At 56.6% G+C, this 23,729-nt stretch overlaps 1 protein-coding gene across 4 annotated transcripts; it reads left to right on the top strand.

The window, feature by feature from the left end:
* The first annotated feature begins 1,215 nt into the window (after nucleotides 1–1,215).
* TMEM151B (transmembrane protein 151B) lies at nucleotides 1,216–23,249 on the top strand. Of its 4 annotated transcripts, none has more exons than XR_006165021.1 (3): nucleotides 1,216–1,696; nucleotides 10,402–12,439; nucleotides 12,530–23,249. XR_006165021.1 is itself a non-coding variant. In XM_042789513.1 (2 exons), the coding sequence occupies exons 1-2, from the start codon at nucleotides 1,604–1,606 to the stop codon at nucleotides 11,836–11,838; spliced, it is 1,530 nt and encodes a 509-aa protein (XP_042645447.1). In that variant the 5' UTR covers nucleotides 1,216–1,603; the 3' UTR covers nucleotides 11,839–23,249. The 4 variants fall into 4 exon arrangements, 1 of the variants encoding a protein (XP_042645447.1); XR_006165020.1 differs by having other exon boundaries at nucleotides 10,402–12,648; nucleotides 17,754–23,249; XR_006165022.1 differs by having other exon boundaries at nucleotides 10,402–12,798; nucleotides 17,754–23,249.
* The last annotated feature ends 480 nt before the right edge of the window (nucleotides 23,250–23,729 follow it).

Here is a 23,729-nt window from a genome sequence, read left to right as displayed (position 1 = left end):
CCCCCCCCCCCCCCAAGACTAGCTGGGGATGCCCACGGGTCAGAAAAACTGCCGGAGCTCTCGCAAAGCCCTGCCGGTCCTCCGAGCTCTCTCGCATCACCCCGAGGGGAGGAAAACCCAGGGAACCCCCTCACCTCCCCATCAGCAGCCCGGCCTGGGCTGAAGCCCCTCCCGGCTGCCCCGGCCAGCCTGCCGTCCCCTCGGCGGGGCTGGGAGCGGGAGCCCTCCCCGGCAGCGCCCGGACGGCAGCTCCGGTTGCGGTGGGGGCTCCCGAGGGGCGGGTTCCTTGCCTCCCCCCCCCCCCTCCCTCCCTGCCGCCGGCGCTTCAAGGTCACCCGCCGCCCCGCTCTGGCAAGCGCGGATCCCGCCGCGCCCCCCATCCCACTTCATCCCCATCCCCATCCCCATCCCCTTCCCCATCCCCATCCCCATCCCCATCCCACTTCATCCCCATCCCACTTCATCCCCATCCCCATCCCCATCCCCTTCCCCATCCCCATCCCCATCCCCATCCCACTTCATCCCCATCCCACTTCATCCCCATCCCCATCCCCATCCCACTTCATCCCCATCCCCATCCCCATCCCACTTCATCCCCATCCCCATCCCACTTCATCCCCATCCCACTTCATCCCCATCCCCATCCCCATCCCCATCCCCATCCCACTTCATCCCCATCCCACTTCATCCCCATCCCCATCCCCATCCCCATCCCCATCCCACTTCAACCCCATCCCCATCCCCATCCCACTTCATCCCCATCCCCATCCCCTTCCCCATCCCCATCCCCATCCCCATCCCACTTCATCCCCATCCCACTTCATCCCCATCCCCATCCCCATCCCACTTCATCCCCATCCCCATCCCCATCCCACTTCATCCCCATCCCCATCCCACTTCATCCCCATCCCACTTCATCCCCATCCCCATCCCCATCCCCATCCCCATCCCACTTCATCCCCATCCCACTTCATCCCCATCCCCATCCCCATCCCCATCCCCATCCCACTTCAACCCCATCCCCATCCCCATCCCACTTCATCCCCATCCCCATCCCCATCCCCATCCCCATCCCCATCCCACTTCATCCCCATCCCCATCCCCATCCCACTTCATCCCCATCCCCATCCCCATCCCACTTCATCCCCATCCCCATCCTCATCCCACTTCATCCCCATCCCCATCCCCATCCCCATCCCCATCCCACTTCATCCCCATCCCCATCCCACTTCATCCCCATCCCCATCCCCATCCCCATCCCCATCCCCATCCCCATCCCCATCCCCATCCCGCCTCCGCCGGGGCCCTCCCACCGCGGCTCTGCCCGCCCTCCGCCGCGCCGGGCGCGGGAGCGGCAGCGGCGCTTCGCTGCGGCGGGGCCGGGCGGGCGGCGAGCGCTGCCGCTGCCGGGGGGGGGGGGGGGGGGGCCGTGCCGCGGCGGGGGGTGGGGGGGGTGGGGGGGGCCATGCGGCCGCGCCGCCCGCCCGCCGCGCCGCCCGCCCGCCGCCCGCCCGGCGACCGGCGAGGCAGCGCCCGGCGGCGGGCGGGATAATGCGGCTGCTCAGCCCGCAGGCACCGCCAGCGGGGCGCCCCCGCCGCCGCCATGTCCCCCCCGGCCTCGGCGGCCGCCGCCAGCGAAGGAGGCAGCAGCACGCCGGTGCCTCCGGAGGAGGAGGCGGAGGGGGCCCGAGAGGAGGTGAGGAGAGCGGCCGCCCCCGCCACCCCCCCCCCCCCCCCCCCCCAATACCCCCCCTCCCCTCCCCGACCACCCTCCCTCCCTCCCCTCCCGCTTGGCACGGCGCGATCACTGACCGCCCCGCCGGGGGCCGGGCCGGGCTTTACCCGCACAGGTACGGACCCCCCCGCCGGGAGCCCCTCACCCCTCCTCCGGCCCCGGGGCGGCGGTGCGGGCCGGGGGGGGGGGGTGAGGAAACCCGCCCGTCGGTGCCAGGCTGGCTGCCCCCCCGCCCCGGCCCCGCTTCTCCATCACTCGCCTGGGCACCTCGGGCTCGCCGCCGTGCCCCCGGGGCTGGAAGGGGCCGGCGGCGGGCGGAGGTGGGGCCGGGGCCGGCTGGGGTGTGAGAGGAAGGGGGGAAAAAAAAATCACAGCAGAGAAGCGCGGGGCGCTGCTTGGGTTTACTGCAATGGGAAGAGGTTGTTACACGCGGGAGAAATGGGTATGGGGACCCCCCGTTTCCCGCACTCTGGCTTATGGGGGGGTGCCAGGAGGTAGCACAGCTGCCTGCATCCCTGCAAGGGAAGACGCGGTGGGCGGCAGAAGAGGAGGAAGCCCGGGGTTGCCGCTGGAGGTTGTCTGGGGAGAGCAGAAGGTGCAGGCCAGGTACCAGCGCAGCCTTGCCTCCAGGTGTGCTGCAGTCCCCCCACCCCAGCTGATGACTCTTCTGGAGTCCAGGCAGCAGATGCCAAAAAGGGTCAGGAGCAGGGTGCTCTGTGCATAGGGAGCAGGACGGGGGGGCAGGAGCCCCTTTGTCTGCCCCCACAGATCCTGCCTGCAGTTTGGGCTTCCCAAGAGGAGATGAAAGCACTGACTAGCAAGACCCACCTTATGCCATGGGGCCAGTGGCCCGTGGGGGCCAGCTAGGCAGCATAGGAAGGGCAGCGTTCTGGTGTGATGGGTTGTCCTCGACAGTGAGACCACAGCTCAAAAGGCAGTTTGGGGGGGGGGGGGGAGGTGGTGGTGCTCAGAAGCTGGTGCATCACTCGTCCTCTGCTGTTGAGGAGCTGCAGTTAGCAAGTGCTGCATAATCCTGGTATTCTCTGCCTCCTTGGTTTAGGAAGAACGTGCATGCCCATGGATGGTTATTCTATATATATAGACTTATATTTAGATATAAATAATTGCAGGAGAGGAATGCTGAAGTTCAAGGACTGGGAAGCTGTACAAATATCGTATCGTATACTCTGCTCTGCGGCTGTTCCTCCCTTCCTGCTTCCATTCAACAATCCCTGGTGCCCTGAGCCCAGGCTCTCCAAAGAGATCTTGGCCAGGGTAGCTAAACCGTGAGGTGCCTTTTTAGCACGAGGACATGATTGTGCCATGCTAGGATGTGGCCTCTTGCCCCCAGTGCCCTGGCAGTGCTGATGCTACTTTCAAGAGAGCACAGTGGCTTTTGAGAGGTGCCAGAATGAGAGCTGGCTTGGATGAAAGAAGCGTAGCAGGGGCAGTGCCCGGGTGAGTTTCCCTCGCCTACAGTGTCCCCTGGCTCACAGGGATTATGAGAAGATTGTCTGGGCTTTGGTTGCTTTGCGGTGGCTGCCAGCTCGGGTGTCAGTATAATCTTACCCCATGGGAGCAGGCAGAAGAGCTACAGTCCATGACATGCACTGTTTAGGCTAAGGGCATACTTCCCGCGGCCAGAAGCTATCAGAAACTTGCGTGAAGCAGCTGGTGGAGGAGAGGGAAGCTGCAGCCTCCCCTGACAGTGCCATGCTTGCTGGTGTCTCATCTGATGCAATGAGGAGAGTTCTTAGTGGGGAGCTTGGATTCATGGACTGGCCTAGGGTAATCCTCTTGTCCCCAGAAATATCGGGAGCAGAGGGTGTTCCTGCTCCCCTAGAGTGCCTGTGTAAGGCTGTACTGGCTGTGTGATGTCCTCATTTTCATCAGGACCAACTGCTGGTGCCAGCATCCCCGGAATGTGGCTGAATCCCACCTGTAACGGTCTGTTGGCCAAGGCTGACAGGGAGCCAGAAGAGATGTCTGGGGACTGGAAAATGGGAGACGTGCTCCGTCCTGTTTGAAGGTGCCTCATCTCAACATATTTCAGGTCATGGTATCTAGGAGCCAGGCAGAGCTTCAGGCGCTGCTCAGCTTGTCCCAGCAAGGCAAGTAGCAAGAGCTACTGGCCAGAGCTGGCTGAGCCCTTGCTCCCTGTTGGCATCACATGTATACACCGACACTTAATGATGGTGAGCTGAATCTCAGTCAGCAATGCACTTCCACCTTGGAGGGTAGGACGTGCCAAGGGACAAGCTATTCAGCCTGGGAACATGTGAAAAAATGTCCTTGCCCTGCTGCTCGGGTGGGATCCGATGGAAGGAACCAGTCCTCCTCCAAGTTGCTGTGTAAAATGGAGACCTTGCTACCGTTGCAGGAGCTGACTGCTGGCAGGCTTCCCTGGCTCCTAGATGCTCAGCCTTCCCCTTTCCTCTGCAGTTGGCAACGCTGCCAGCCTGGGGCTGAGCCAGCTCTTTCTTCTAGGCAGGTAGTTCCTGAATCTGAGCTGTAGGCATGTGGGGTGCAATGGGGGTGTTTTCTGGGACCATCCTGTCCAGGAGTCGCCAATGTCTGTCCAGGGTTTTGGAAGATGGTGGCAGTCCCTAGAAATGACTGGATCTTCCCCACCTGTCTTGTTCTGGGGATTTGAGGTCAAAGGGAACAGGGCTTATTCATTTGTTACATGATGTAAGCAAATTGGCAGGGCAGAGCCATGGAAACTGATGCTCAGGAGTCCCACTGGAGTCCCCAGCAAGCTGCTGCCACAGCCTGGCACTCAGGAGCGACCTGGGCCTTCAGGATGCTCCTCTGGGGTGTTTTGGAATTGTTTTTTCAGCTCCATGGAGGGCTGTCTCTAGGACACCTAACCCTGTGAGCCCCGGGGTGTCTTGTAAAGTAAGGGCTTGGCATTCTGGGGGTGAATCGGAGATTTCAGGCAGGTTTCTGCAGAGAGAGGCAGGTAAGAGGTGTGGGAGGTGAGGACACGGGAACACTTGTGAAACAGGGGGATGGTAGATGGGGCTAAGGACAGGCTGTTTCAGAGAGGAGCTTGAAGAGCTTGAAGGATTTCTGGAGTTGTTTAGTGTTCAAAGTTGCAGGGTCAAGGTTGTAGGGGTGATGAAGGTATTTTGGTCCGTGTGCTTGGTCACTGGGATGCTGGGCAGGTTTGTGTCCTTGAGGCTTTTTTGAGAAGAGGATTCCCCAAATCTCAAAGGAGTTTAGTGCAAGCAGTGATGGGGGCCCCCTCTTCTACTGCCTCTGCCATGTGCATTGTAGGCATCTCCATTAGCTTCACAGCTGCTTGTCAGTCATCCCCTCCATCCCACGCATCCCAGAGCAGCAGCTGCAGGTGTGGGACTCAGTCTCCTTTCACCTTAAGGTCAATATCAGAGGCAAATGCTATGTATGAGGGAGGGAAGGCTGTGGCAGCAGTTTACCCCTTGCCTTTCTCAGTGTGTCTTACAGTTAGCGCTCAGGCACGTGGTAAGGTGGTCCCGTGTGTTCTACGTGGTGAACTGAAGCACAGAGAAGAGTTTGACTGGGATCTCTCAAAGGGGTTGGCCAAGCCACGACTGGACCAGTTCTGCCCTCTAGCACTGCAGAGATGTTTCGGTGCACCTGCAATAGCAGATTTGCTTACCGCTCTCCGGTGCTCAAGCCTGAGCAATGGGGGAAGCTCCCGGTGATGGAGGGAAGCCCTGTTTGCAGTGAAGTAGGGCAAGCCCTTAGCCTCGTTCCATCAGACTGCAGCGGGCAGATGACGATGGCATTTATATCAGAGCCTGCTCTCCTCCCAGTGACACTGTTCTGGGACAGAAAGGATTTCCCTTTCCCCAGCTTTTCCATCTGCATGTTTGCTGTGCTGGACTTCTCCAAGGCTGGTAAAGAACTCGAGGAGGCAACCTTATTCAGCTGCTTCTGCGGGGGGGGAAGCCACAGAACCGGTTGTTTGCTCCTGTGAGCCCTTCACAGCCCGAGAGAGGAGCAGGGATGCTGCAGTTCCTACTGGGATGAGGCTCCGCAGCTGGCTCCTCCTCCGTCTCTGCTGTGGTTGTATCCCCTGTAGTTGGCACTTGATCAGCGTTCAGAAACCCCACCAGCGCGGCTGATGTGTCTGTGTTTTACCTCAAAAGCCTAGGACAAAACTCGGTTGTAAACAGTTTACAGCGAGGGTTAGCGTGACCCTGTAAAAGCGCTGCAGTATCTAAATACTGCGTAGTCCTAGGAGGAGACTAATGCGTGGACTAGAGCCCTGCTAACACAGTTCCTGGAACCAAGCCTGGGCTGCATCGTGCTCCCTGCCGCCCTGCCCCGGGTGGGTAACCGCAGCGGGGCTTGCCTGCATCTCTGCAGGGCGACAGCCAGCATCGCCCTTCTCCTGAGCAGGACGACGCAGGCGGTGCAGAATGTGAGGGGTCGGGCAGCGACTGGGAGGTGGAATTTGATTTTCTGAGATGGACCTGGCCGAAGACCTCTCTTCCCGGTGCCCTTTCCCCAACTTGACAAATGAGCAAGCCGAATACTTTGCTTTATTCTTTGTGCTCCGTTTGCAGATTTTGCCCTCCCCGCCCCCCCCCCCCCCCAAAATGAGGCACTGTTTCTGTGCAAGCCCTCTCACCCCGCAGACACCCCAGAATTAGCGTGTGCCTTGCATCTCCCCAAGGCCCCTGTTCATACCCTCCCCATGGTCTTCCTTTGGCTGAGCAGCCCCCTTAGAGCCTCACAGCCCAGGCTGCTGCTGCCAGGGAAGATTTCCAATGCAGAAGGCAGCTGTGGGAGAGGAAACTTTCAGCTGCCTGGGTAGTGGCACAGCAGTCCAGCGCGGGAGAGCCATGCTGCAGCCCAGCAAAGCCAGAGGGATCTGGGCAGCTCTTGTAAACGCAGCGTGGACCTGAGCAGGGAGGGCACAGCTCAGGCAGCTCTGCGTGCTGGGTGTCCCCTCTTCCTCTCCTCTCTCCCTTTTCTCTTTCTCAGGGTTCCCTTCTTGCCCTGTGGCCATGAGGCTGCTGCAGCGGTGGGTCACACTGGGAAGGCTGGGACGCACACGCGTCCGTGCCGGAGGTGCTGAGCAGTGCCTCTCCTTGTTACCTGCGGACCAGCGCTGCCCAGCCTGCTTTCCCTGGGCTCCGTGTCTGTCACCAGCCCTCACTCTCAGCTGGTGGCCCCAAAGAACTCAGCCCTATGGATGCTCGGGAGCTGCCGCGGGACATGCCACCACTCCCCTTGCCACCGGCGGTCCCTCTGGATGTGCCGCCTGCTCCGCTCATCCCAAGCTGGCTGCTGGGGTGGGAGGGAAGGAAAGCTCCCTGCTTCTGGAGATTTGGGCCAGATCCAGCCCTGCTAATCGCTGTGGCAGAAGTCCCACTGGCATGGGGTGGACCAGGCTTTGGCAAGGTGTGGGGAGGAAAGATTAGCACCTGGGACTCTAGGGGACCAAGCCAGGCCTAAGGGGCTCTTCAGAGAGAGCAAGGGGGGATTTCTTAGAGGAAAGGAGGGATCCAGATCTGTCTCCAGACCTGCCAGTGGTGTTGTGACCTCTGGTTCTTGCTTTAATTTTCCTTTTCATGCAAGAGTGAAAGTGACTTTCCTGCTTCCTAGTAGCGTAAGCCCATTAAGCTCTTTGGGATCCCTGGATGAAAGACCTCTCCAGCTCAGTGCGCTCAGGAATGGAGGAGGGCTGGGTCCAGGCTTGAACTTCACTGCCCTGAGTGGTGTCATTACAGCTGGTGTTAGCCCCTACAATGACAGAGCTCAGGAGCTGTGCTGCGTGCAGCTGGGGAGGGAGAGCAAAGCTGAAAGCATCTTACTGAGTTTTGTGGCATCAGCACAAGGCTGGGTTTCTTGCTGCCCTCTCTCAGGTTGCACCTTTGGAGATTGCTGGGCTGGATGGCATTTGGGCTGGATTAAGTCTTTTGTATGAGAAAGCAAATAGCCTCTTTGCACGTTTTGCCTTTGGTTGTGATAATGTCAGGTGTCACTGACCAAGCTGGATCAATACGTGAGACTTCAGCATATTGCAGAGAGTGACAGCCGTTTGCTTAAGTGTTTTTTTTTTCTGTGTCTTTGTGAAACCCTGCATGGCTCCTGTGGTGAAGGCACTAGTGCCATCACTTTTAAAAGTCCTATTACTGAAGTCCTGCCCTTTCTTCACCATGAAAGATCTGCGAGCAGTTTTTCCAGAAGTATGGGCTGTCACACCCAAAAGACCCCCAGTGTGGGCAGGGACATTTTCTGGCAGCTGTGACTGGCCACTTGCCCTCCCTGCTGTGGCAAATCAGTAGGATGCTCTTCACTGCCCACCTGAACACCTTTTAGGATGTTACTCTATATTCGCTTTCTCTTTCACCAGAGGCGGCTGCATTTCAGCCGTGGAAAAGTACTTTCCCATTTGTGTGGTTTGTAAAGCACTTGAGAAGCACTTCGGAACCTCTTGGGCTGCCAAGTGTTGGGGTGGGAATCGCCATTACCAAATAGAGGTCTTTCCAGCTTCAGAAGGTCCATTTCTCCACCTTACAGGCACCCCAGGCCGCTTGTGCTGCCCTGGTAGGAGAAACTTAGCAAAATGAAGCCCCCATAATCCAAGGGAAAATGGTTAGTGACCTGCTACACACACAGGTCTATGGGGCTGAGTGGGATCCACCCAAAGGCATTGAGGGAGCTACCAGCCACTTTCAATCATTTATCAGCAGTCCCAGCTAACTGGGGAGGTCCCAGTTGACTGGAAGTTAGTAAATGTGCCACCCATCTACAAGAAGGGCTGGAAGGAGGATCTGGGGACCTACAGAACTGTCAGTCTGACCTCGGTGCAGGTGAAGGTTATGCAGTAGATCATCCTGAGTGCCATCACATAGCACATACAGGACAACCAGGTGATCAGGCCCAGTCAACATGGGTTTATGAATGGCAGGTCCTGCTTGACTAACCTGATCTCCTTCTGTGACAAGGTGACACGCTTAGTGGGTGAAGGAAAGGCTGTGCATATTGTCTACCTAGACTTTTCTAAAGCCTTTTCCCACAGCATTCTCCTGGAGCTCATGGCTTGGACAAGTACACTCTTTGCTGGGTAAAAACCTGGCTGGATGGCCAGGCCCAAATTGTTGTGCTGAATGGAGATAAATCCAGTTGGCGACTGGACACAAGTGGTGTTCCCCAGGGCTCAGTACCGGGGTCAGTTCTGTTTTGTATCTTTATCAATGATCTGGACAAGGGGATTGAGTGCGCCCTCAGTAAGTTTGCAGAAGACACCACGTTGGGTGGGAGTGTTGATCTGTTTGAGGGAAGGAAGGCTCTACAGAGGGATCTGGGCAGGCTGGATTGATGGTCCGAGGCAAATTGTATGAGGTTCAATAAGGCCGAGCGCCGGGTCCTGAACTTGGGTCACAACAGCCCCACGCAACGCTACAGGCCTGGGGAAGAGTGGCTGGAAAGCTGCCTGGTGGAAAAGGATCTGGGGGTGTTGGTCAACAGCCGGCTGAATATGAGCCAGCAGTGTGCCCGGGTGGCCAAGACGGCCAATAGCATCCTGGCTTGTATCAGCAATAGTGTGGCCAGGGGGACTAGGGAAGTGATTGTCCCCCTGTACTTGGTACTGGTGAGGCCACACTTGGAGTACAGTGTTCAGTTTGGGTCCCTTGCTACAAGAAAGACATGGAGGTGCTGGAGCATGTCCAGAGAGCAATGAGGCTGGTGAAGGGTCTGGAGCACAAGTCCTGTGAGGAGAGGCTGAGGTTGTTTAGCCTGGAGAAAAGGAGGCTCAGGGGAGACCTTCTTCATCTCTACAACCACCCAAAAGGAGGTTGCAGTGAGGTGGGTGTCGATCTCTTCTTCCAAGTAACAAGTGATAAGACAAGAGGAAATGGCCTCAAGTTGTGCCCCAGGAGGTTTAGATTAGATATTAGGAAAAATTTCTTCACGGAAAGGGTTGTCAAGCATTGGAAGAGGTTGCCCAGGGAAGTGGTTGAGTCACCATCCCTGTAGGTATTTAAAAGACATGTGGATGTGGTGCTTAGGGACGTGGTCTAGTGGTGGACTTGGCAGTGCTAGGTTAGCAGTTAGACAAGATGATCTTAAAGGTCTTTTCCAACCTAAACGATTCTATGATTCTAAACTTGAATGTTGCTGCCGGTCGTGACTGAGAAGGGGGAAGAGACTTGTGTGTGAGCGGTGAGAGGCGCGGTGGGATGAGCCATGGTGAGGTGTTCTGGTGGGATGCTGTGCTGGTGAGATGGGTGCAGGAGCCAAGATCCCCCAGCCTCCATCTTGCTGTGCTGCAATACCCCTGTCTGGGACGTGGGAGTGGTGGGGGTTACTCCCCACTGAAGAAGGGGGATGCTTGGGGTGCGGGCCAAAAGACTTGCCGTCTGTCGCTCTCCTCCGTGTCCAGCTGGGCTCTGGACATCTCCCATAGAGGGGCAGAGCACCGTGAAGGGAAGGGGGGATCACAGCTGCCCATACTGTGTGAACTGTCATCCTGGGGGAGATCCCGGGCTCCGGGCTGCCCGATGAGGCTAGGAGCTCCGTGGCATCTGCTGTTTTGTCCCTGTTCACGGAGCTACAGGTGCCACCACGGCACCCCGCTGCCTGCTCCCCCCTTCCTTCTGCCGCTGCCGCCTACTGATTCCTCTCTTGTTTTCTCTCCCCTTCTCCCCGGTCCCCCGGAGCAGCAGCGGCCAGTGAAGCAGTCTCTCAGCAAGTCCCTGTGCCGAGAGTCCCACTGGAAATGCCTGCTGCTGTCCCTCCTCATGTACGGCTGCATGGGAGCCATGACCTGGTGCCATGTCACCAAGGTGACCCGGCTGACCTTTGACAGTGCTTACAAGGGCAAGTCCATGATGTACCACGACAGCCCCTGTTCCAATGGCTATGTCTACATCCCCTTGGCCTTCCTGGTGATGCTCTACGTGGTGTACCTGGTGGAATGCTGGCACTGCTACACCCGCAACGAGCTGCAGTACAAAGTGGACGTGGAGAGCGTGCACGAGCGTGTGCAGCGGATGCAGCAGGCGACTCCCTGCATCTGGTGGAAGGCCATCAGCTACCACTACGTCCGCAGGACCCGACAGGTTACCCGCTACCGCAACGGGGACGCCTACACCACCACCCAAGTGTATCATGAGCGGGTCAACACCCATGTGGCAGAGGCCGAGTTTGATTATTCCAACTGTGGAGTTAAGGACATTTCCAAGGACCTCATTGACTTGGAGAGCTACCCGGCCACGCGGCTCCGCTTCACCAAGTGTTTCAGTTTTGCCAACGTGGAGTCGGAGAACTCCTACCTGACCCAGCGGGCCCGCTTCTTCACGGAGAACGAGGGCCTAGATGACTACATGGAGGCCAGGGAGGGGATGCACCTCAAAAACGTGGACTTCAAGGAATACATGGTGGCCTTTTCCGACCCAGACAACCTGCCTTGGTACGTATCCCACTACGTCTTCTGGGTGGCGGCTCTGCTGACCCTATCCTGGCCCCTGCGGGTGCTAAATGAGTACCGCACCTCCTACGTCCATTACCACGTGGAGAAACTCTTTGGGTTTGACTACGTGGCGGTGACACCGGCCGAGGAGCGCTCCTTCTGCCGGCGGATGCCCCGCGTCAACACGGTGGACAGCACCGAGCTGGAGTGGCACATCCGATCCAACCAGCAACTGGTGCCCAGCTACTCGGAAGCCGTCCTGATGGACTTGGTGGGGCTCTCCGGCTGCACCAGCTACTCCGCTTGCCGGTACGGGGGTTACCGGCAGAACTGTGAGCGGTGCCACAGGACTATAAGCAGCTCCTCCATCTTCTCCCGCAGCGCCCTGAGCATCTGCAACGGCAGCCCCAGGATCCCCTTCAGCAGCAGCCGCTTCTCCCTGGGCCGCCTGTACGGCTCGAGACGCAGCTGCCTCTGGCAGAGCCGGAGCGGCAGCCTGAACGAGCAGAGCTGCCCCACCGAGCAGACCCGCCTCTCCAGCCAGGTGACCGTGGAGGAGGAAGACCCCCCTCCTTACCAGGATGCCCTCTACTTCCCCATCCTCATCGTGCACCGCAACGAAGGCTGCCTGAACCACGACCACCGTCACCTCCACCGCAACGGGTCCTGCGTGGAGACCTCACTGTGAAAGCAGAGGGCGGTGAGATCTCGTTGTCCGTTGCCTGGCCCCAGCCAGCACGGGATTTGGGGAGCGGAGCTCAAGGGAGGGAGATGGCCTAGGAGGACATCAGGATGGAGCGGACACGGCGCCTCGCTCCGGCAGCCAGCGAAAGCTCCCCCCGCCATGGCTCTGACCTCCCAGTGGGGTGAGTGCTGATGCTCCCCCCTGGCATGGCACAGAACTCTAGACCGACCACCACATGCAAAAAAAAAAAAAAACAAAACAAAAACAAAGAAACAACAAAAAAAAAACAAACCAAAAACCAAAACCCAACCAAACCAACTCCAAAACCGTAATTCATGGCATCGAGATCTGAAGTGGGGAATAAAAAGACAGGCCTGATGCGGGAAGGGGGCTGCTTTGGCTCCCGGCCCTGGCTCCAGGCTGGCTCGTGCTCCGAGGAACCGGCAGGCACCAGAAAGCGCCCCGCCGCACCTCTGCCCATCCTGCTGCCCACGCGGGAGTGAGACCCCTCGCAGGGTGGAGGGGAACAGCCCCCTTAGGAGCAGCATGGAACTGCCTGTGCCTAAAGGTCTGGGGCATCCAGGCACCTGGAGCTGAGCGGCAGGTTAGAGCAAAGGCTGAAAGCCGCGAATCCAGCTCTTCCCCTACCCCCCCCCCCCCGACCGTTCCCCACCCTCCCCGCTTTTTTTTTTAGACCATGCTCCGACTGTTACTCTGTTCTCACTGCTGGGGATGGCACCACCTCCAGAGGATCCCGGGCTCGGCTCCTTAGGAAGCTTCGGCACGCCAGCTCTGAGAGTCAGCATCCCCTAGGTAAAGGGCTTTCTGTCTGGGATTACAGCAGGCAGGCAGCACTGGGGAAGGGATGAATGCTCAAACCCAGATGGAACGGAGATCTGCAGCGCTGCTGATCCGCTTGCTGGAGGAGGGCTCAGCTGGAATGAGAAAATGGGAGGCCCCCGGGTGAGCTGGGGAAGGGGGAGAGGGTGGCACTGGGACAGGTATCGTGGCAATAGGTGGTGCGTCAAGTGGCTGGGGTCCCTTGCTGGCTTTGAAATGAGTCCTGATCGGTTCAGAAAAGCATCAGGGAAGGCTCTGGTAGGTTCAGTGGCAGTTCACCTGTGGATAATAGAGCAGCAGGTTAGTGCATGTCTGTAAGAGTGAATTTTGCATGAGATCAGGCTGGGCTCTGGCTACAGACTCTGAGCTGCAGGCTCCTGGCAGCTCGGCTTTGGCAGAGACCTCTGAGGGGCTGGGAGGGAGAAATGCAAAAGCACGCTGGAGCATCGGGAGCCTGGGCTGGGGAAATGAGGAGCAAAGGGATTCCTTTTCTGTGGGGCCCCACTGTGGGTGCAGGACCCATGGGTGGGGCACAGGGAGGCATCTGCTGTGAGGGATACTCTGCAGAACAGAGGCTGGGGATGCGTTAGAGGGGAGCCAACTTAAAACCGAGCAGTTTGCGCTGCAGAGGTTTTTTCAAAGAAGTATCAGGCTGTGAGAAGCGAGGTGGCTTCTGCGTAGCCCTTTAGCCCCTGTGTTCCTCTGCCTTGCTCTTTGTCAGGGCAGGTTGGCCTGCTCTGAGCTTTGTGCTGTCCCTTCTACCCTGCTGTAAGGGATCTTGGTGACGTTGAGCAAGGAGCCTTTGTGTCACTGAATCTGCATCAGTGGCTGCAGCATGGAGGCACCCAGCTTTTCCTTCTCTGTCAACACATCCCTGGATCTCTCATGTCCCTGTTCTCAGAAAAGCTGTCTCCTTTTCAGTCAGCTCTTTGGGGGAGTGCATGGCGAATCAGCCAGCAATTTCTCCAGACAGCACTGCTCCTCAGCCTCATGATGCTTCTCTCATCAGCTGAGATAAACCGGCTGAGAGCAGCAGGTCTTGTGTGACAAGAGCAAGTCCATTATCACCTGGGCATTCGGGCTTGGTGTCTGCCTCTGCATCCATCGCAGAAGGGCAAGATGTAACAGCAAATAGTGAGGCATTTAGTCCAGCTTGTCTTCCTCCTGCCAACTATTAAGGAAGGGTCTGTTTCTCTAGTCATGCTGCTGTACTGCTTCACCTCCCAGGTCTTGGGGAGGCTGCAAGTGCACCCCTCCACCACATCAGTCTGCTTTTGAAAATCATCTCTTGCTGTCAAGCCTGGAGCAGTCAGCGGCTGCAGGCATCGTAAGGCTCCGCTTGGCTTTGGTCTGTTCTTCTGCTCTTTGTGCCTCGGGTCTCTTGGTCAGCGTATCTTGCCTTTCATGCCAGCTTGTCCTCCTGGATATCAAGTGCCAGACTCCAAACAATGGCAGTTTGAACAGAAGGGCCCTGAAAATCCCACTCTGTTATGACTCTGTCTTGTAATCTGCCCTTACTCTCGCTACCAGACCTAGATGTTGGCTTAAATAGGAGGGTCCCTTTGAGAACAGGGAAGCATAAGGTGTGGCACATCCCTCTTGCCGTTTTGTTCTCATTACTGGCAGATTCAGACTGGGTGAAAGCAGCTACAGTCCCCTTGGCTGCCCTGGGATTTCCTTGCTTAGTCATGATATTTGGCTTACTGTGCGCTTGTGTTTCTCTCTCCAAGGGCCTAATGTATGCCAAGGCCAATGCCGAGGGTCCTCATGACTCTGGGGAGATAATGGTGTGTGCTTGTACGTCCCAGTAAATCAGGAGATGTTCAGTCAGTGCAACAGGTCATTAGGTTAGTGAGGAGCATGGTCCACTTGTCCTTCCCAGTCTGTTCTCTTTGAAATCTCCTACACGTTGCTTAAATTAGGCTGTGATGGCTTGTCTTTCTGTCTCCAGCCTCCAAGGTGCCTTGGACAGATGGATTTATCTAAGATTTGGCAGGCTTTTTAGCTCCCTGGGGCAAAGACAGTCCTCATAATAGGGACAGATTACTGGGGTCTCTGTGCCCCTGTCCTTTAGCACCTGCAGTAGAGTTCTGCTTCCAGGCACCTTGTCCTTGGCTCTTTCCAGGCCTTTTCATGAGATTGCCTCAACTTGTTCCTCCAGCCCCATTTTCACCCATGAAATCTTATTATGAAGGTGGTCTGTCCAGATAGACGCATGTATCTTTGAGGGATGGCTGCTGCCCTGGCCAGCAGGATCCATGCAGAGTCTCCCTGTTGCTGAACACCTTCTCCATGCACATAGTGCCAGCCACAGCCAGGTCCCAGACGTAGTCCCAGTGCCATGGTCTGTGGCCGTCCCAGACCCACAGCACCCTGAGAAGTGGGACCTCTCTAATCAGTGCTCCCCACTGTGTGCCAGGATTTCTTGAAGATCCTTTTCTCATATTCTTGGCCCTGCTACCCAACCGCACCTGGTGGAGCTGTCTCTCCAGCCTACTCCATTCTCGCCAGGCTAGAGACCTTCCTGCCCCATCTTAGGCTCAGGAAAGGGTTCATGGCAGACAACTGGGCTCTCCCTCCCCACTCCCAGCATGGGATGCAGCCGGCAGAAAGGGTGTGCGTGTATAGGTTTCCTCCTAAGTGTCAGTGTGGGACCCTAGAGCCCAGGGCAAAAGGCAGCTGATTAATTTCTCCTTGCGGCTCAGGCTTTCAGCACAGACAGCCAGAGATGGTCTGTCCCTGTTCTGGCACACAGCCTTTCCGCGATGGAGTGGTCCCATCTCCTCGGCACACAGACATCCACTCGCCGCAGCTCCAGGCTGAGCAGCAGTCAGGCGTCTGCTCTTCCTGCAGACTTGTGTCTGCTCTCTGCCGTGTCTGTGTCGGTGCTGATGATTCCTTTGGCAGCTCATTCGATGGCCCAGTCTGCTCCTCTCGTGGTAGCCTGCTCCCTTATATCTAACCTGAATGCTCCCTGCTGTATCTTAATCCCCTTACTTCTCCTCCATTGACTGGTAAGTCTAATTGGCTCTGCTCTTTTTCCCCATGGTCTTCCCGACACAAGCAGGCGTTATCTGGTCGCTGCAGCCTTCCCACCGCCAATCCCAGGGTCTTTTCTCCCCCAGGATCTCGCTGGGCAGACCCTGGCTTGCATGGTGGTGCAGAGGTTTTCCCAGTGTAGGAAGTCTGTCCTTCCTGGTCTGAGCCCAGTCTGGGCAAGAGGAGAGGGCCAAAGGCGCAAGCAGTGTCTTGGTCTGTCAGGGTGGCTGTATCCTCATTTCTGGTGCAGAAGTTCTCTTCAAAGTCAGTGAAGTACACAGAGCTGCTGGCCCCTTATGCAAGGAAAGCAGGACAACCTGCAGTACCCACTGGGAAGGGGAAAGCCAGGTGCTTGTCGGTACCAGGAGTCAATAACTAGAGGATCTCTGCAAACAGACGGTTTTGGTTTTTTCCATACGTCATTCACCCGTTGCAGTCTTCAAAGTGCCAAGAGCCAGGCTCAGCACTGCACTTGTCAGCACACTCTCCTCGCATACCGGGGTGAGTGAGGCGGGAACGCTGCCAGCTCCTCGTCCTGGCCCTTCATGGCACTAATACATCCCTAGAAGAGAGCTAGTCCTTACTGCTGCAAGGCTGGACAGTAAGTTTGGGATATTTGGTGTTTCCTGTTGCCAGTATACTTGTATACAGTATACAGGTACTTAAAAGCTCTCCAGCTTTCCTGAACTAGAAAGAGAGAACGAGCGTGTGAGAAGCTCTGGATTAGCTGATCTTCAAGACACATCACCCATTTATCCATCTGTCAGCACACACTGAAAACCTGCCAGATGGTGCCTACCATTTCGCTTGTGCAGAACCAGGCGGTGACACCAACCAGGCTGGTGGTACTTGAGCCCACTGTGTGTCCTGCAGACCACACCAAGGAGGGGGATTTCAGAGAGGGCTTTCAGACTGAGCAACTCCAGGGGCATTCGTTAGGACAGGGAGAGGAAATCTCAGTTTACGGCCAAGGCCAAGCCTTCCGGAGTCACACACCAGGCAAATTCTCGGGATTAACGCTGGGGAAACTGCTGTTTTTCTGAGGTCAAACAAGCACACCCCCTTCCCTTTCCACTCCCCATAAAATGCACGTGTTAGAGACCCGGCGTGTCCCTGCCCGCTTTGATGTCTCTCCACTCAAGAGTCTGCAGAGCTGTTTAGTAACTGATGGATGCTCACAGGGAGGGGACTGCAAGAAGAGGCTTATTAAGTGGAAGTTTAGGAAAATTAGGTAGCATCCAATGTTGGTTAAACAGTGCCTGCTGATTTGCCTGTGGGAAGAATAATACCTTTCAAGCTCTCCTTCCAACCTTTCCAACCATGGCTTCAGTACTGCTGTCTAGTATCACCAGGGTGCTGCCTTATTTTTAGCAGGGTAAAACCATGCTGCAGTGTGCTCCTACTCTGTTGCAGTAGCTCTGGGGCATGGGTCTGAAATACTACACCATCACCAAGAAGTTGTGTTGCCAGAGAGCTACAAGTCTCAATTTGTGATGTGTGCTGCTAATCATGTTTCGTTCCTATTTGGTGGTTAGAATAAGGTCTGTTTGAATATGATCTGGATCCAGACCATCTCAGAAAAGGGACGTGGTTTAAGTGTTAGCTCTGTTTGGTAACGCTGCCTCCTGTGATGTATGTGGGCCTAGAGTCTCCACCAAGCCAGGTATTTGTGGGGACCAAAAGCTGGTTCATAGGACCTGGGAGTCCAGTGGGGATTTGGGGCCTACCTAGGGCTCTTTTCCCCGTGGGCATTCTCGAAAAAGGGGAAAGGGGCTTAGTCACATTTCAGGTAGAAATTAATGTGTCATGTTCATTCCTAGTGTAATTTTATTGAAGTCAGTGGTACTATACCAATGTGAGCTTGGCTTAGCAACTTCTCAGAGTGGTCTGTCCTTGAGACCAGACAAATTGATCTGTCACAGCCTTGCTTTTATGCATAGAGTTCATGCTGGGATTTGGCCAACATGAATGAATGTTGAATATCTACTGTCTCTGCAAGCAGTGGGTTGAATTGTTCTGCTCTACTGCCTCCATCACAGCTGCTCCGCCAAGGGAAACGTTATGCCCGTGGATGCGATCTCATCAACTCTCTCAAAAGCAAGCTAACAAGCAAATTGACCTCCACCGTACTGGGAGAGGAGCCTTCCCACAGGACTGTAGTCTTTCCGCACACGAGGGAAAAGAGGTCCCAAGGACAGAACTGAACCTGCAAGACCCATGGCCTCAAGGCCTCCTGTTCCTTCTTCCCTTCTCATCTAGTCTGTCTCTCCTGGGAGAGGGGCAGTTTCTTTGTGGAGTTCAGCAAGCTCCTCTTCCTGCAGCTCCTAAACAGGCTCTACTGACAGGTACATCGTCCACCTATGCAACACTTCCAGAAGCTGCCGAGTTTTCAGGAGCCCGTTACAATGTGCAGCATGGCCATCCAGCACTGAGAATAAGCACAGCGGCTGCTGGAAAACTAAGTGGGTTTTATTCCTCTCCCCCTCCCAAGGAAGAGTGTTTTTGTTGGGGATTTTTTGTTTGTTCATTTGGTTTTTGTAAACTTCATTTGGGCAAATGAAGCTTGTGAGAAATCGGTGCCCATCCTGAACCCTCCCCAGTCCTTTGAACTTCGGGAACGGATGGATCACCTACTGTGATTATAATTTAGCAGATTTTGTAGAGCAGAGTAACTTCACACACAGACACATGAGGTTCTTTCACTCTCCATCAGCACAAGCTGCTTCTGCGATCTTAGCTACTCACATTAGTGAAAGAAAAAGCCTAGCTAGAATGTGGTGAGATGACTTAGTATTTTGTATCAGTCCCATGGTCCCCATGTCCATTAGCAGCGCCGTCAGCTGCCGTGCCATGAATTTGGATTTTGGATGGCAGCCCCTGAACCAGTCAGGGTGAAAACGTTTGGAAAAACCCACGCCTGAGTCTATATGTGTCCCCAGAAGCAGACGCAAAGAGAGGATCAGCGGAAAGCAGCCGTCGCCTCCTGCTCAGCCCAGCCAGAAGCTGGTGGGCTCTGTTCGTGCGGCACCTGCCCTCCCCGGGAGAGCCGGTCCCCGGGGGCCGAGCAGAGGGGAATGAAAGTAACGGCACGTCTGACGAAGCAGCATGCACAGCACCCTTCTGCCGGCTGGGGAAAAAGCGGCGCCAGCAAGAACCCAAAATAACAGGATTTCACTTTGGAAATGCCAACGGCTTTTTCAAACTGAAATGAGACTGAAAGGCCTTAACAGTTGTGAGAAGCGTTTCACGTTGCTGTTCTTTGCTTAAAAAAAAAAAAAAAAAATTGATTTTTAACAACAAGGTGGGTTTAACCACTCCAGCCGGCTCGGTTAGAAATGCGCAGTGCTGGCGGAGAAGAAATGCTCGAGGAAGATTGGGATGGTGACCCTGTGGCTTCGCAGTGGGGTAGGCTGATCAGGGGCAGAGGCTGGAGTTTAAAATCTTCCTCTGCCCCTGGAGGTGTGACCTGGCTGTCCACCCACGCGTGTGCGTGTGGCAGGGCGGGTTTCTGCGTGATCGTGTGCACGGCCGGGACCCGCGGCCCCGCAGAGGGTTGGCGCGTTTGTGGCTTTGGTTTGGTGTCGCCCATCCGTCCTTGGGGCAGGGGCTCTGCAGGGTGGCAGAGCATTGCTTGTTCCTTGTGAGAGGAAACTCCTGACCTGGTTTTTGTGAGGAAATGGTGTGAAGTGTCACATTGGCTGTAGCGAGTGGCAGGGAGCCGGGATAAAAGCGTGGAGCAAGCTGTGTTTGAGAACAAGCTAATCCCTTGCTGGCTGCCTCAACTGGGAGAGCCGCTGGATCTGCTCCCTGGCCAACACTCTCCAGCTCTTCTCACCTTCCCCAGACCTGATGTGCAAGCTGTCATCCCTCTGAGCTGGCCAAAGCACCCCGCACCCCTGAACTCCTCCGAGGCCGTGCGTTCACATCGTTTTGGTCCTCTCCCTGCTAGGCACTGTGGGTGACCCTGGCGTTGACCACGGTGACCTCAGGCGTGCTGGTGGCCAGACCTCGCCACAACCTGCTGGTTTGCCGGCTCACAGCCTCCCAACAGTGCTCCCGGCCCTGGCGTGCCTCCTGCTCGTTAGGTGGAGAGACAGCACAGCCTGCAGAGCACTGCAGCACGTCCTGGCCTCACTTTTGCATCACTTCATGCTTTCCCAGAGAATTTCGCAGCACCCCTCTTGAGCCTCTGTAGACAGGCTAAGTTCAACAGACCGAAGTTAGAAAACAGAAGGCCTTGATATTTTGGTGGTCCTGATCTCCAGAGCCCTGGTGCTGTCCCTGGGGAGGAGAGGCAGGTTGGCTCTTGTGAAAGCAGTGTGTCTGCTGGGGGAATCTCTGAACGTGGTCTCAGTGCTTCTCCACCGGGACCGAGGGCAGCTTTGCTGTGGGCTGAACAGGGCGCAGCTGATGGAGGAGCTGGCTGAGGAGGGCAGAACAGCATGTGAATGCCCAGCAAGACGTCTGGAGAAAAAAAGGCTGCAGAAGAAGAGCTGTAAAAGGCTTTGCAAATGCGGTGGTTTTTACAGGAGACAGAAGGCAAGACAGGGCAGGAGGCTGCTGTGCTGGAGCGGCGGGGAGAGAGCAGGGGAGACAGAGGGAGCAGGGAGCTTGATGGAGGAGCTGGGGGATAAAGCAGGCTTTCAAAGCAGGCTGTGCATGCTCTGGCTGAGGAGACAGGCAGGAGGTATTTCTGAGCTGAGGCGCCCAGGCCAAGCCTCGCTGCATTGTCAGAGGAGCGATGCTGCCTCCAAGCCCAGCACTGACAGCCTGAGCGTGTGTCACCAAACCGCAGTGGCTAATGCAGCCACAAGGTGTAAATGTCACTAATGAATAAATTGCCTTGTGCCTTGGAGAGGCTAATCCATCACGGTCGGGGACAGGGATCTGACAGGCTTGGCTATTTCAGGCATAGCCTGTAGGGAGGAGGAATGCTTCATTTCTGAGCCATCCCCTCCACCTAGGGAAGCTGCTGCAGGGCTTGGCTCTGTGCTGCTCCCCAGCTTCCCAGCCGCATGAGCTCAGGCTTCGTCCTTCCCTGCAACCAAAGGAGGAAGCAGGAGAGGGTCTAGGTTAGCCAAAAGTGCCCTGTCAGTAGGGTGGTGCACGGGCCCCGGCCAGGGGCTGGAGTTTGGAGGGAGGCTGCTGCACATAGGACACGGGTGGTGTAGGTGCTGACGGGATAAAGTGGTGGGTCCCCAATGATCGGGAGAGCTTGCATCAGTCGTCTGGGGTGCAGGGTCGTGACCTGCACCGTGTGTGTTTCAGGCCAGTAGTGCTTGGTACCGTGTTTTACAAACGTGCCATTTATTCCCCAGTTCAGTTTCATGGTTTGCCCCTGTAAGAGGTGATTTGGAAACGCTCCAAGCCTGCCCTCAAGCCCTCACCCAGTCTGGTGACAGCTCTACTATGCTGTCCCAGGGGCAGTGCACAGCCCCCTCCCCTCGATTTTCCCCTCCCTGCTGTTGAACTCCAAGTGCACAGCTCCCCCCCCTCTATTTTCCCCTCCCTGCTGTTGAACTCCAGCCACCAGCACCTGGGCTGACTGTGCAGAGGGCCAGCAGGTACCCGGTAGGCAGGGACAGAAGCTCAGCGTGGCCCAACCCAGCTCCGTGGGAGCAAAAGGAGGCTAATCTGCCCATCCCCGCGGCAGCCTGCTCCTCCACCCCCAATCAGCGTCTGAAGTCAACCCGCCGTCCTGTTCATGACGTACGCCAGCGTGACACCTCGCAGATCGGTGCCTGGGTCGCTGGGAGCAGAAGCTGCCAGGCTTGGGAAGCCGGCCACCGGCCCCTGCCGCCGCGCGCTGCGCTCCGAGCGGCGGGCACAGGGCTTGCCATCTGCTGCGGGGGGGGGCCAGCCGGGACCCCCCTGCTCCGGCCCCACCGGGCACCCGGTAACGTCGTTCAGGTGTCATTCTCCCTCCTTTACTTGCCGGCCACCTCCCCTCCCCGTCTTCCCCCGTTTCTCTGGCACAGACCCACGGGCGGGGGGGATGCTCCCAGCTTGGCCGGGGTCCCTCTCCTGCTGATTGCCGCTCACACTGTGTCGGTGGGTGGTGGTGGGAGGGAAGGCCAGCTCCCAGGCAAAGCGCCGGAGGTTGTTCCCTCCTCCAGACAGAGGCACACAGCTGACCCCCCCCCCCCGACCCCCATCCTCAAAGCCCCTCAGTACTCCTTAGGGGTGGATCTCACAGGAGAGGTAAAGGATCCACACTGCACTTCCCAGCACAGAGTGACCTGCTAGTTACCGCTCTGCAGGGCAGTCCCACACCCACAGTGACCGGCCCTGAAGCTGACCAGTGACCCACCAACGACAGGACTGTTCGCGTTCAATCTGCTGTTGCTGTCGGGGCTTTCATTTTTACCAGTGTGCATGGCGGTTGCAATGGTTTCAGCCCTTGCCAACTGGCAGATAGCGGACTGTTGGGTTTGGATGTGGGGGAGTGGTGCAGGTTTGGGCTTTGGGCTTTGGCCAAGAGGTTGGTGGGAGGGAAGGCAGAGGGTTCTCCAGGCAGCAGCTACCTGTCCAGGCGCTCCCACGTGTGGCAGCCCAGGAGTGGGTTTGGAAGGTGCTCAGGTGGAGCTGCAGGAAGTGGAGCTGTGAGCATCCTGGGAAGCAAGTCAACAGTTGTTCTGGTGATGATACATTTTCCCAAGCCCCTTTCTTTCCATCCCTGTTCCTCACTGGCTCTGGTGGCCAGTCCCTCCTCATGTGTCTGCCAGCATGTCTGAGGGATCTCATCGCTGCCCTCCCAGCACGAGCTTTCATTGCACAACTGGCTGACCAGACGCAGCCCTGTACGTGGAACTAAAGACAGGCTTGCCCAGGACCAGGCCACCCCCATTCGGCCCCCGCCCCACCCTTGCTGCTGGAGCTGTTCCTTCATCAGCCTGATGCTGATCTGGGTCTTTTCTGCTGTTTCTGAACACGAGTTCTCATCTCATTCAGGTATGTCATTCAGTGGAAATATTTTGTAAATGCAAATAAAAAGAAATAAATCTATTCAATACCTCGGTCTCGAGGATGGGAAGTAAGTAGTGGGAGACTCCTGGCTGGGGAGATTTCACAGCTGCTGCTGCTGCTTAGGATTTCTTGTAGCCCCTGGAGCATCCGTGAATAGTTGGGAAGGGAGCTACGCAGACGTGTGAGGGCTTGGGGCTGAACCCTGCCGACACCCCTCGTGCAGCCACCACCACCCGGGACAGCCTCACACTCCATCCTCCCTGACTGATAAGGGCGCGATACGGCACAGGTAAAAGTCCTGTCAGCCGGGGGCCGGGGGCCAGCGGCACTGCGGGTGTCTGTGTCCATCAGGCAGAGCAAGGCAGAAGCGGGTACGTGGCAAACACATTCTTTTGTGAACACTGGGAAACAGTTTTTACTTTTCAACTCTGTCAATATGATCTAGCTCTGTCTGTTTCTCTATATATGTACAAACAGTATATCACAATGTTGCCTTTTTTGTTGGAAATATCAAAGTACAAAGATTGTAAACCAAATCGGTGTAATAAAAGTTTCAGATGATTCACTGAGGTGGCTGCCAGCAGTGGGTCTGTGAGCGCTGGTGCCGGGCAGGGCTGGGAGACGTGAAGCCCCTCCATTCCTCAGAGGGCAGAGGGGATGGAGGTCAGCCTGCTCGCTTAATCCCCTGCTGACCTCTCCTGAGTGGGGTGGTCAAAGGACCAAGGTGATCGTGTATGTGCCCTGTCCTGTCCTCAGATGGCCACAGCCCGTGGGGCAGAAGGAAGCTGCTCTGTTTTCCTCCAAGCCCAAGGAAGCTGCTCTGTTTTCAACCCCGTGGGCTGTGTGGGCCAGCAGTCCTGCAGGGATCCCTCACTCTCGAAGTTATGCAAAACACAGATTTTTTTGACAGATTTGCACAGAAAACCATTACTAGTTAAGGTGAGCATCCGGCTGTAAAGAATTCACGTGCTTGCAAAGCCAGCTGGCACTGGTCAAAGACATAGCAATCCAAAGCAGGAAACCATGATGGAGAAACCTATCATTTATTG

Source organism: Tyto alba, unplaced genomic scaffold, assembly GCF_018691265.1.
Source record: "Tyto alba isolate M040663 unplaced genomic scaffold, T.alba_DEE_v4.0 Super-Scaffold_16, whole genome shotgun sequence".
Classification (NCBI taxonomy): domain Eukaryota; kingdom Metazoa; phylum Chordata; class Aves; order Strigiformes; family Tytonidae; genus Tyto; species Tyto alba.
The sequence above is the reverse complement of the archived record's forward strand: the minus strand, read 5'-3'. Positions and strand labels throughout refer to the sequence as shown.

Excerpts from the sequence above, each read along its gene's own strand:
- TMEM151B (XM_042789513.1), top strand. The coding sequence starts at position 1,604 with ATGTCCCCCCCGGCCTCGGCGGCCGCCGCCAGCGAAGGAGGCAGCAGC. Across the intron at positions 1,697-10,401 it reads CGGAGGGGGCCCGAGAGGAG|CAGCGGCCAGTGAAGCAGTC; the intron begins GTGAGGAGAGCG and ends CCCCCGGAGCAG.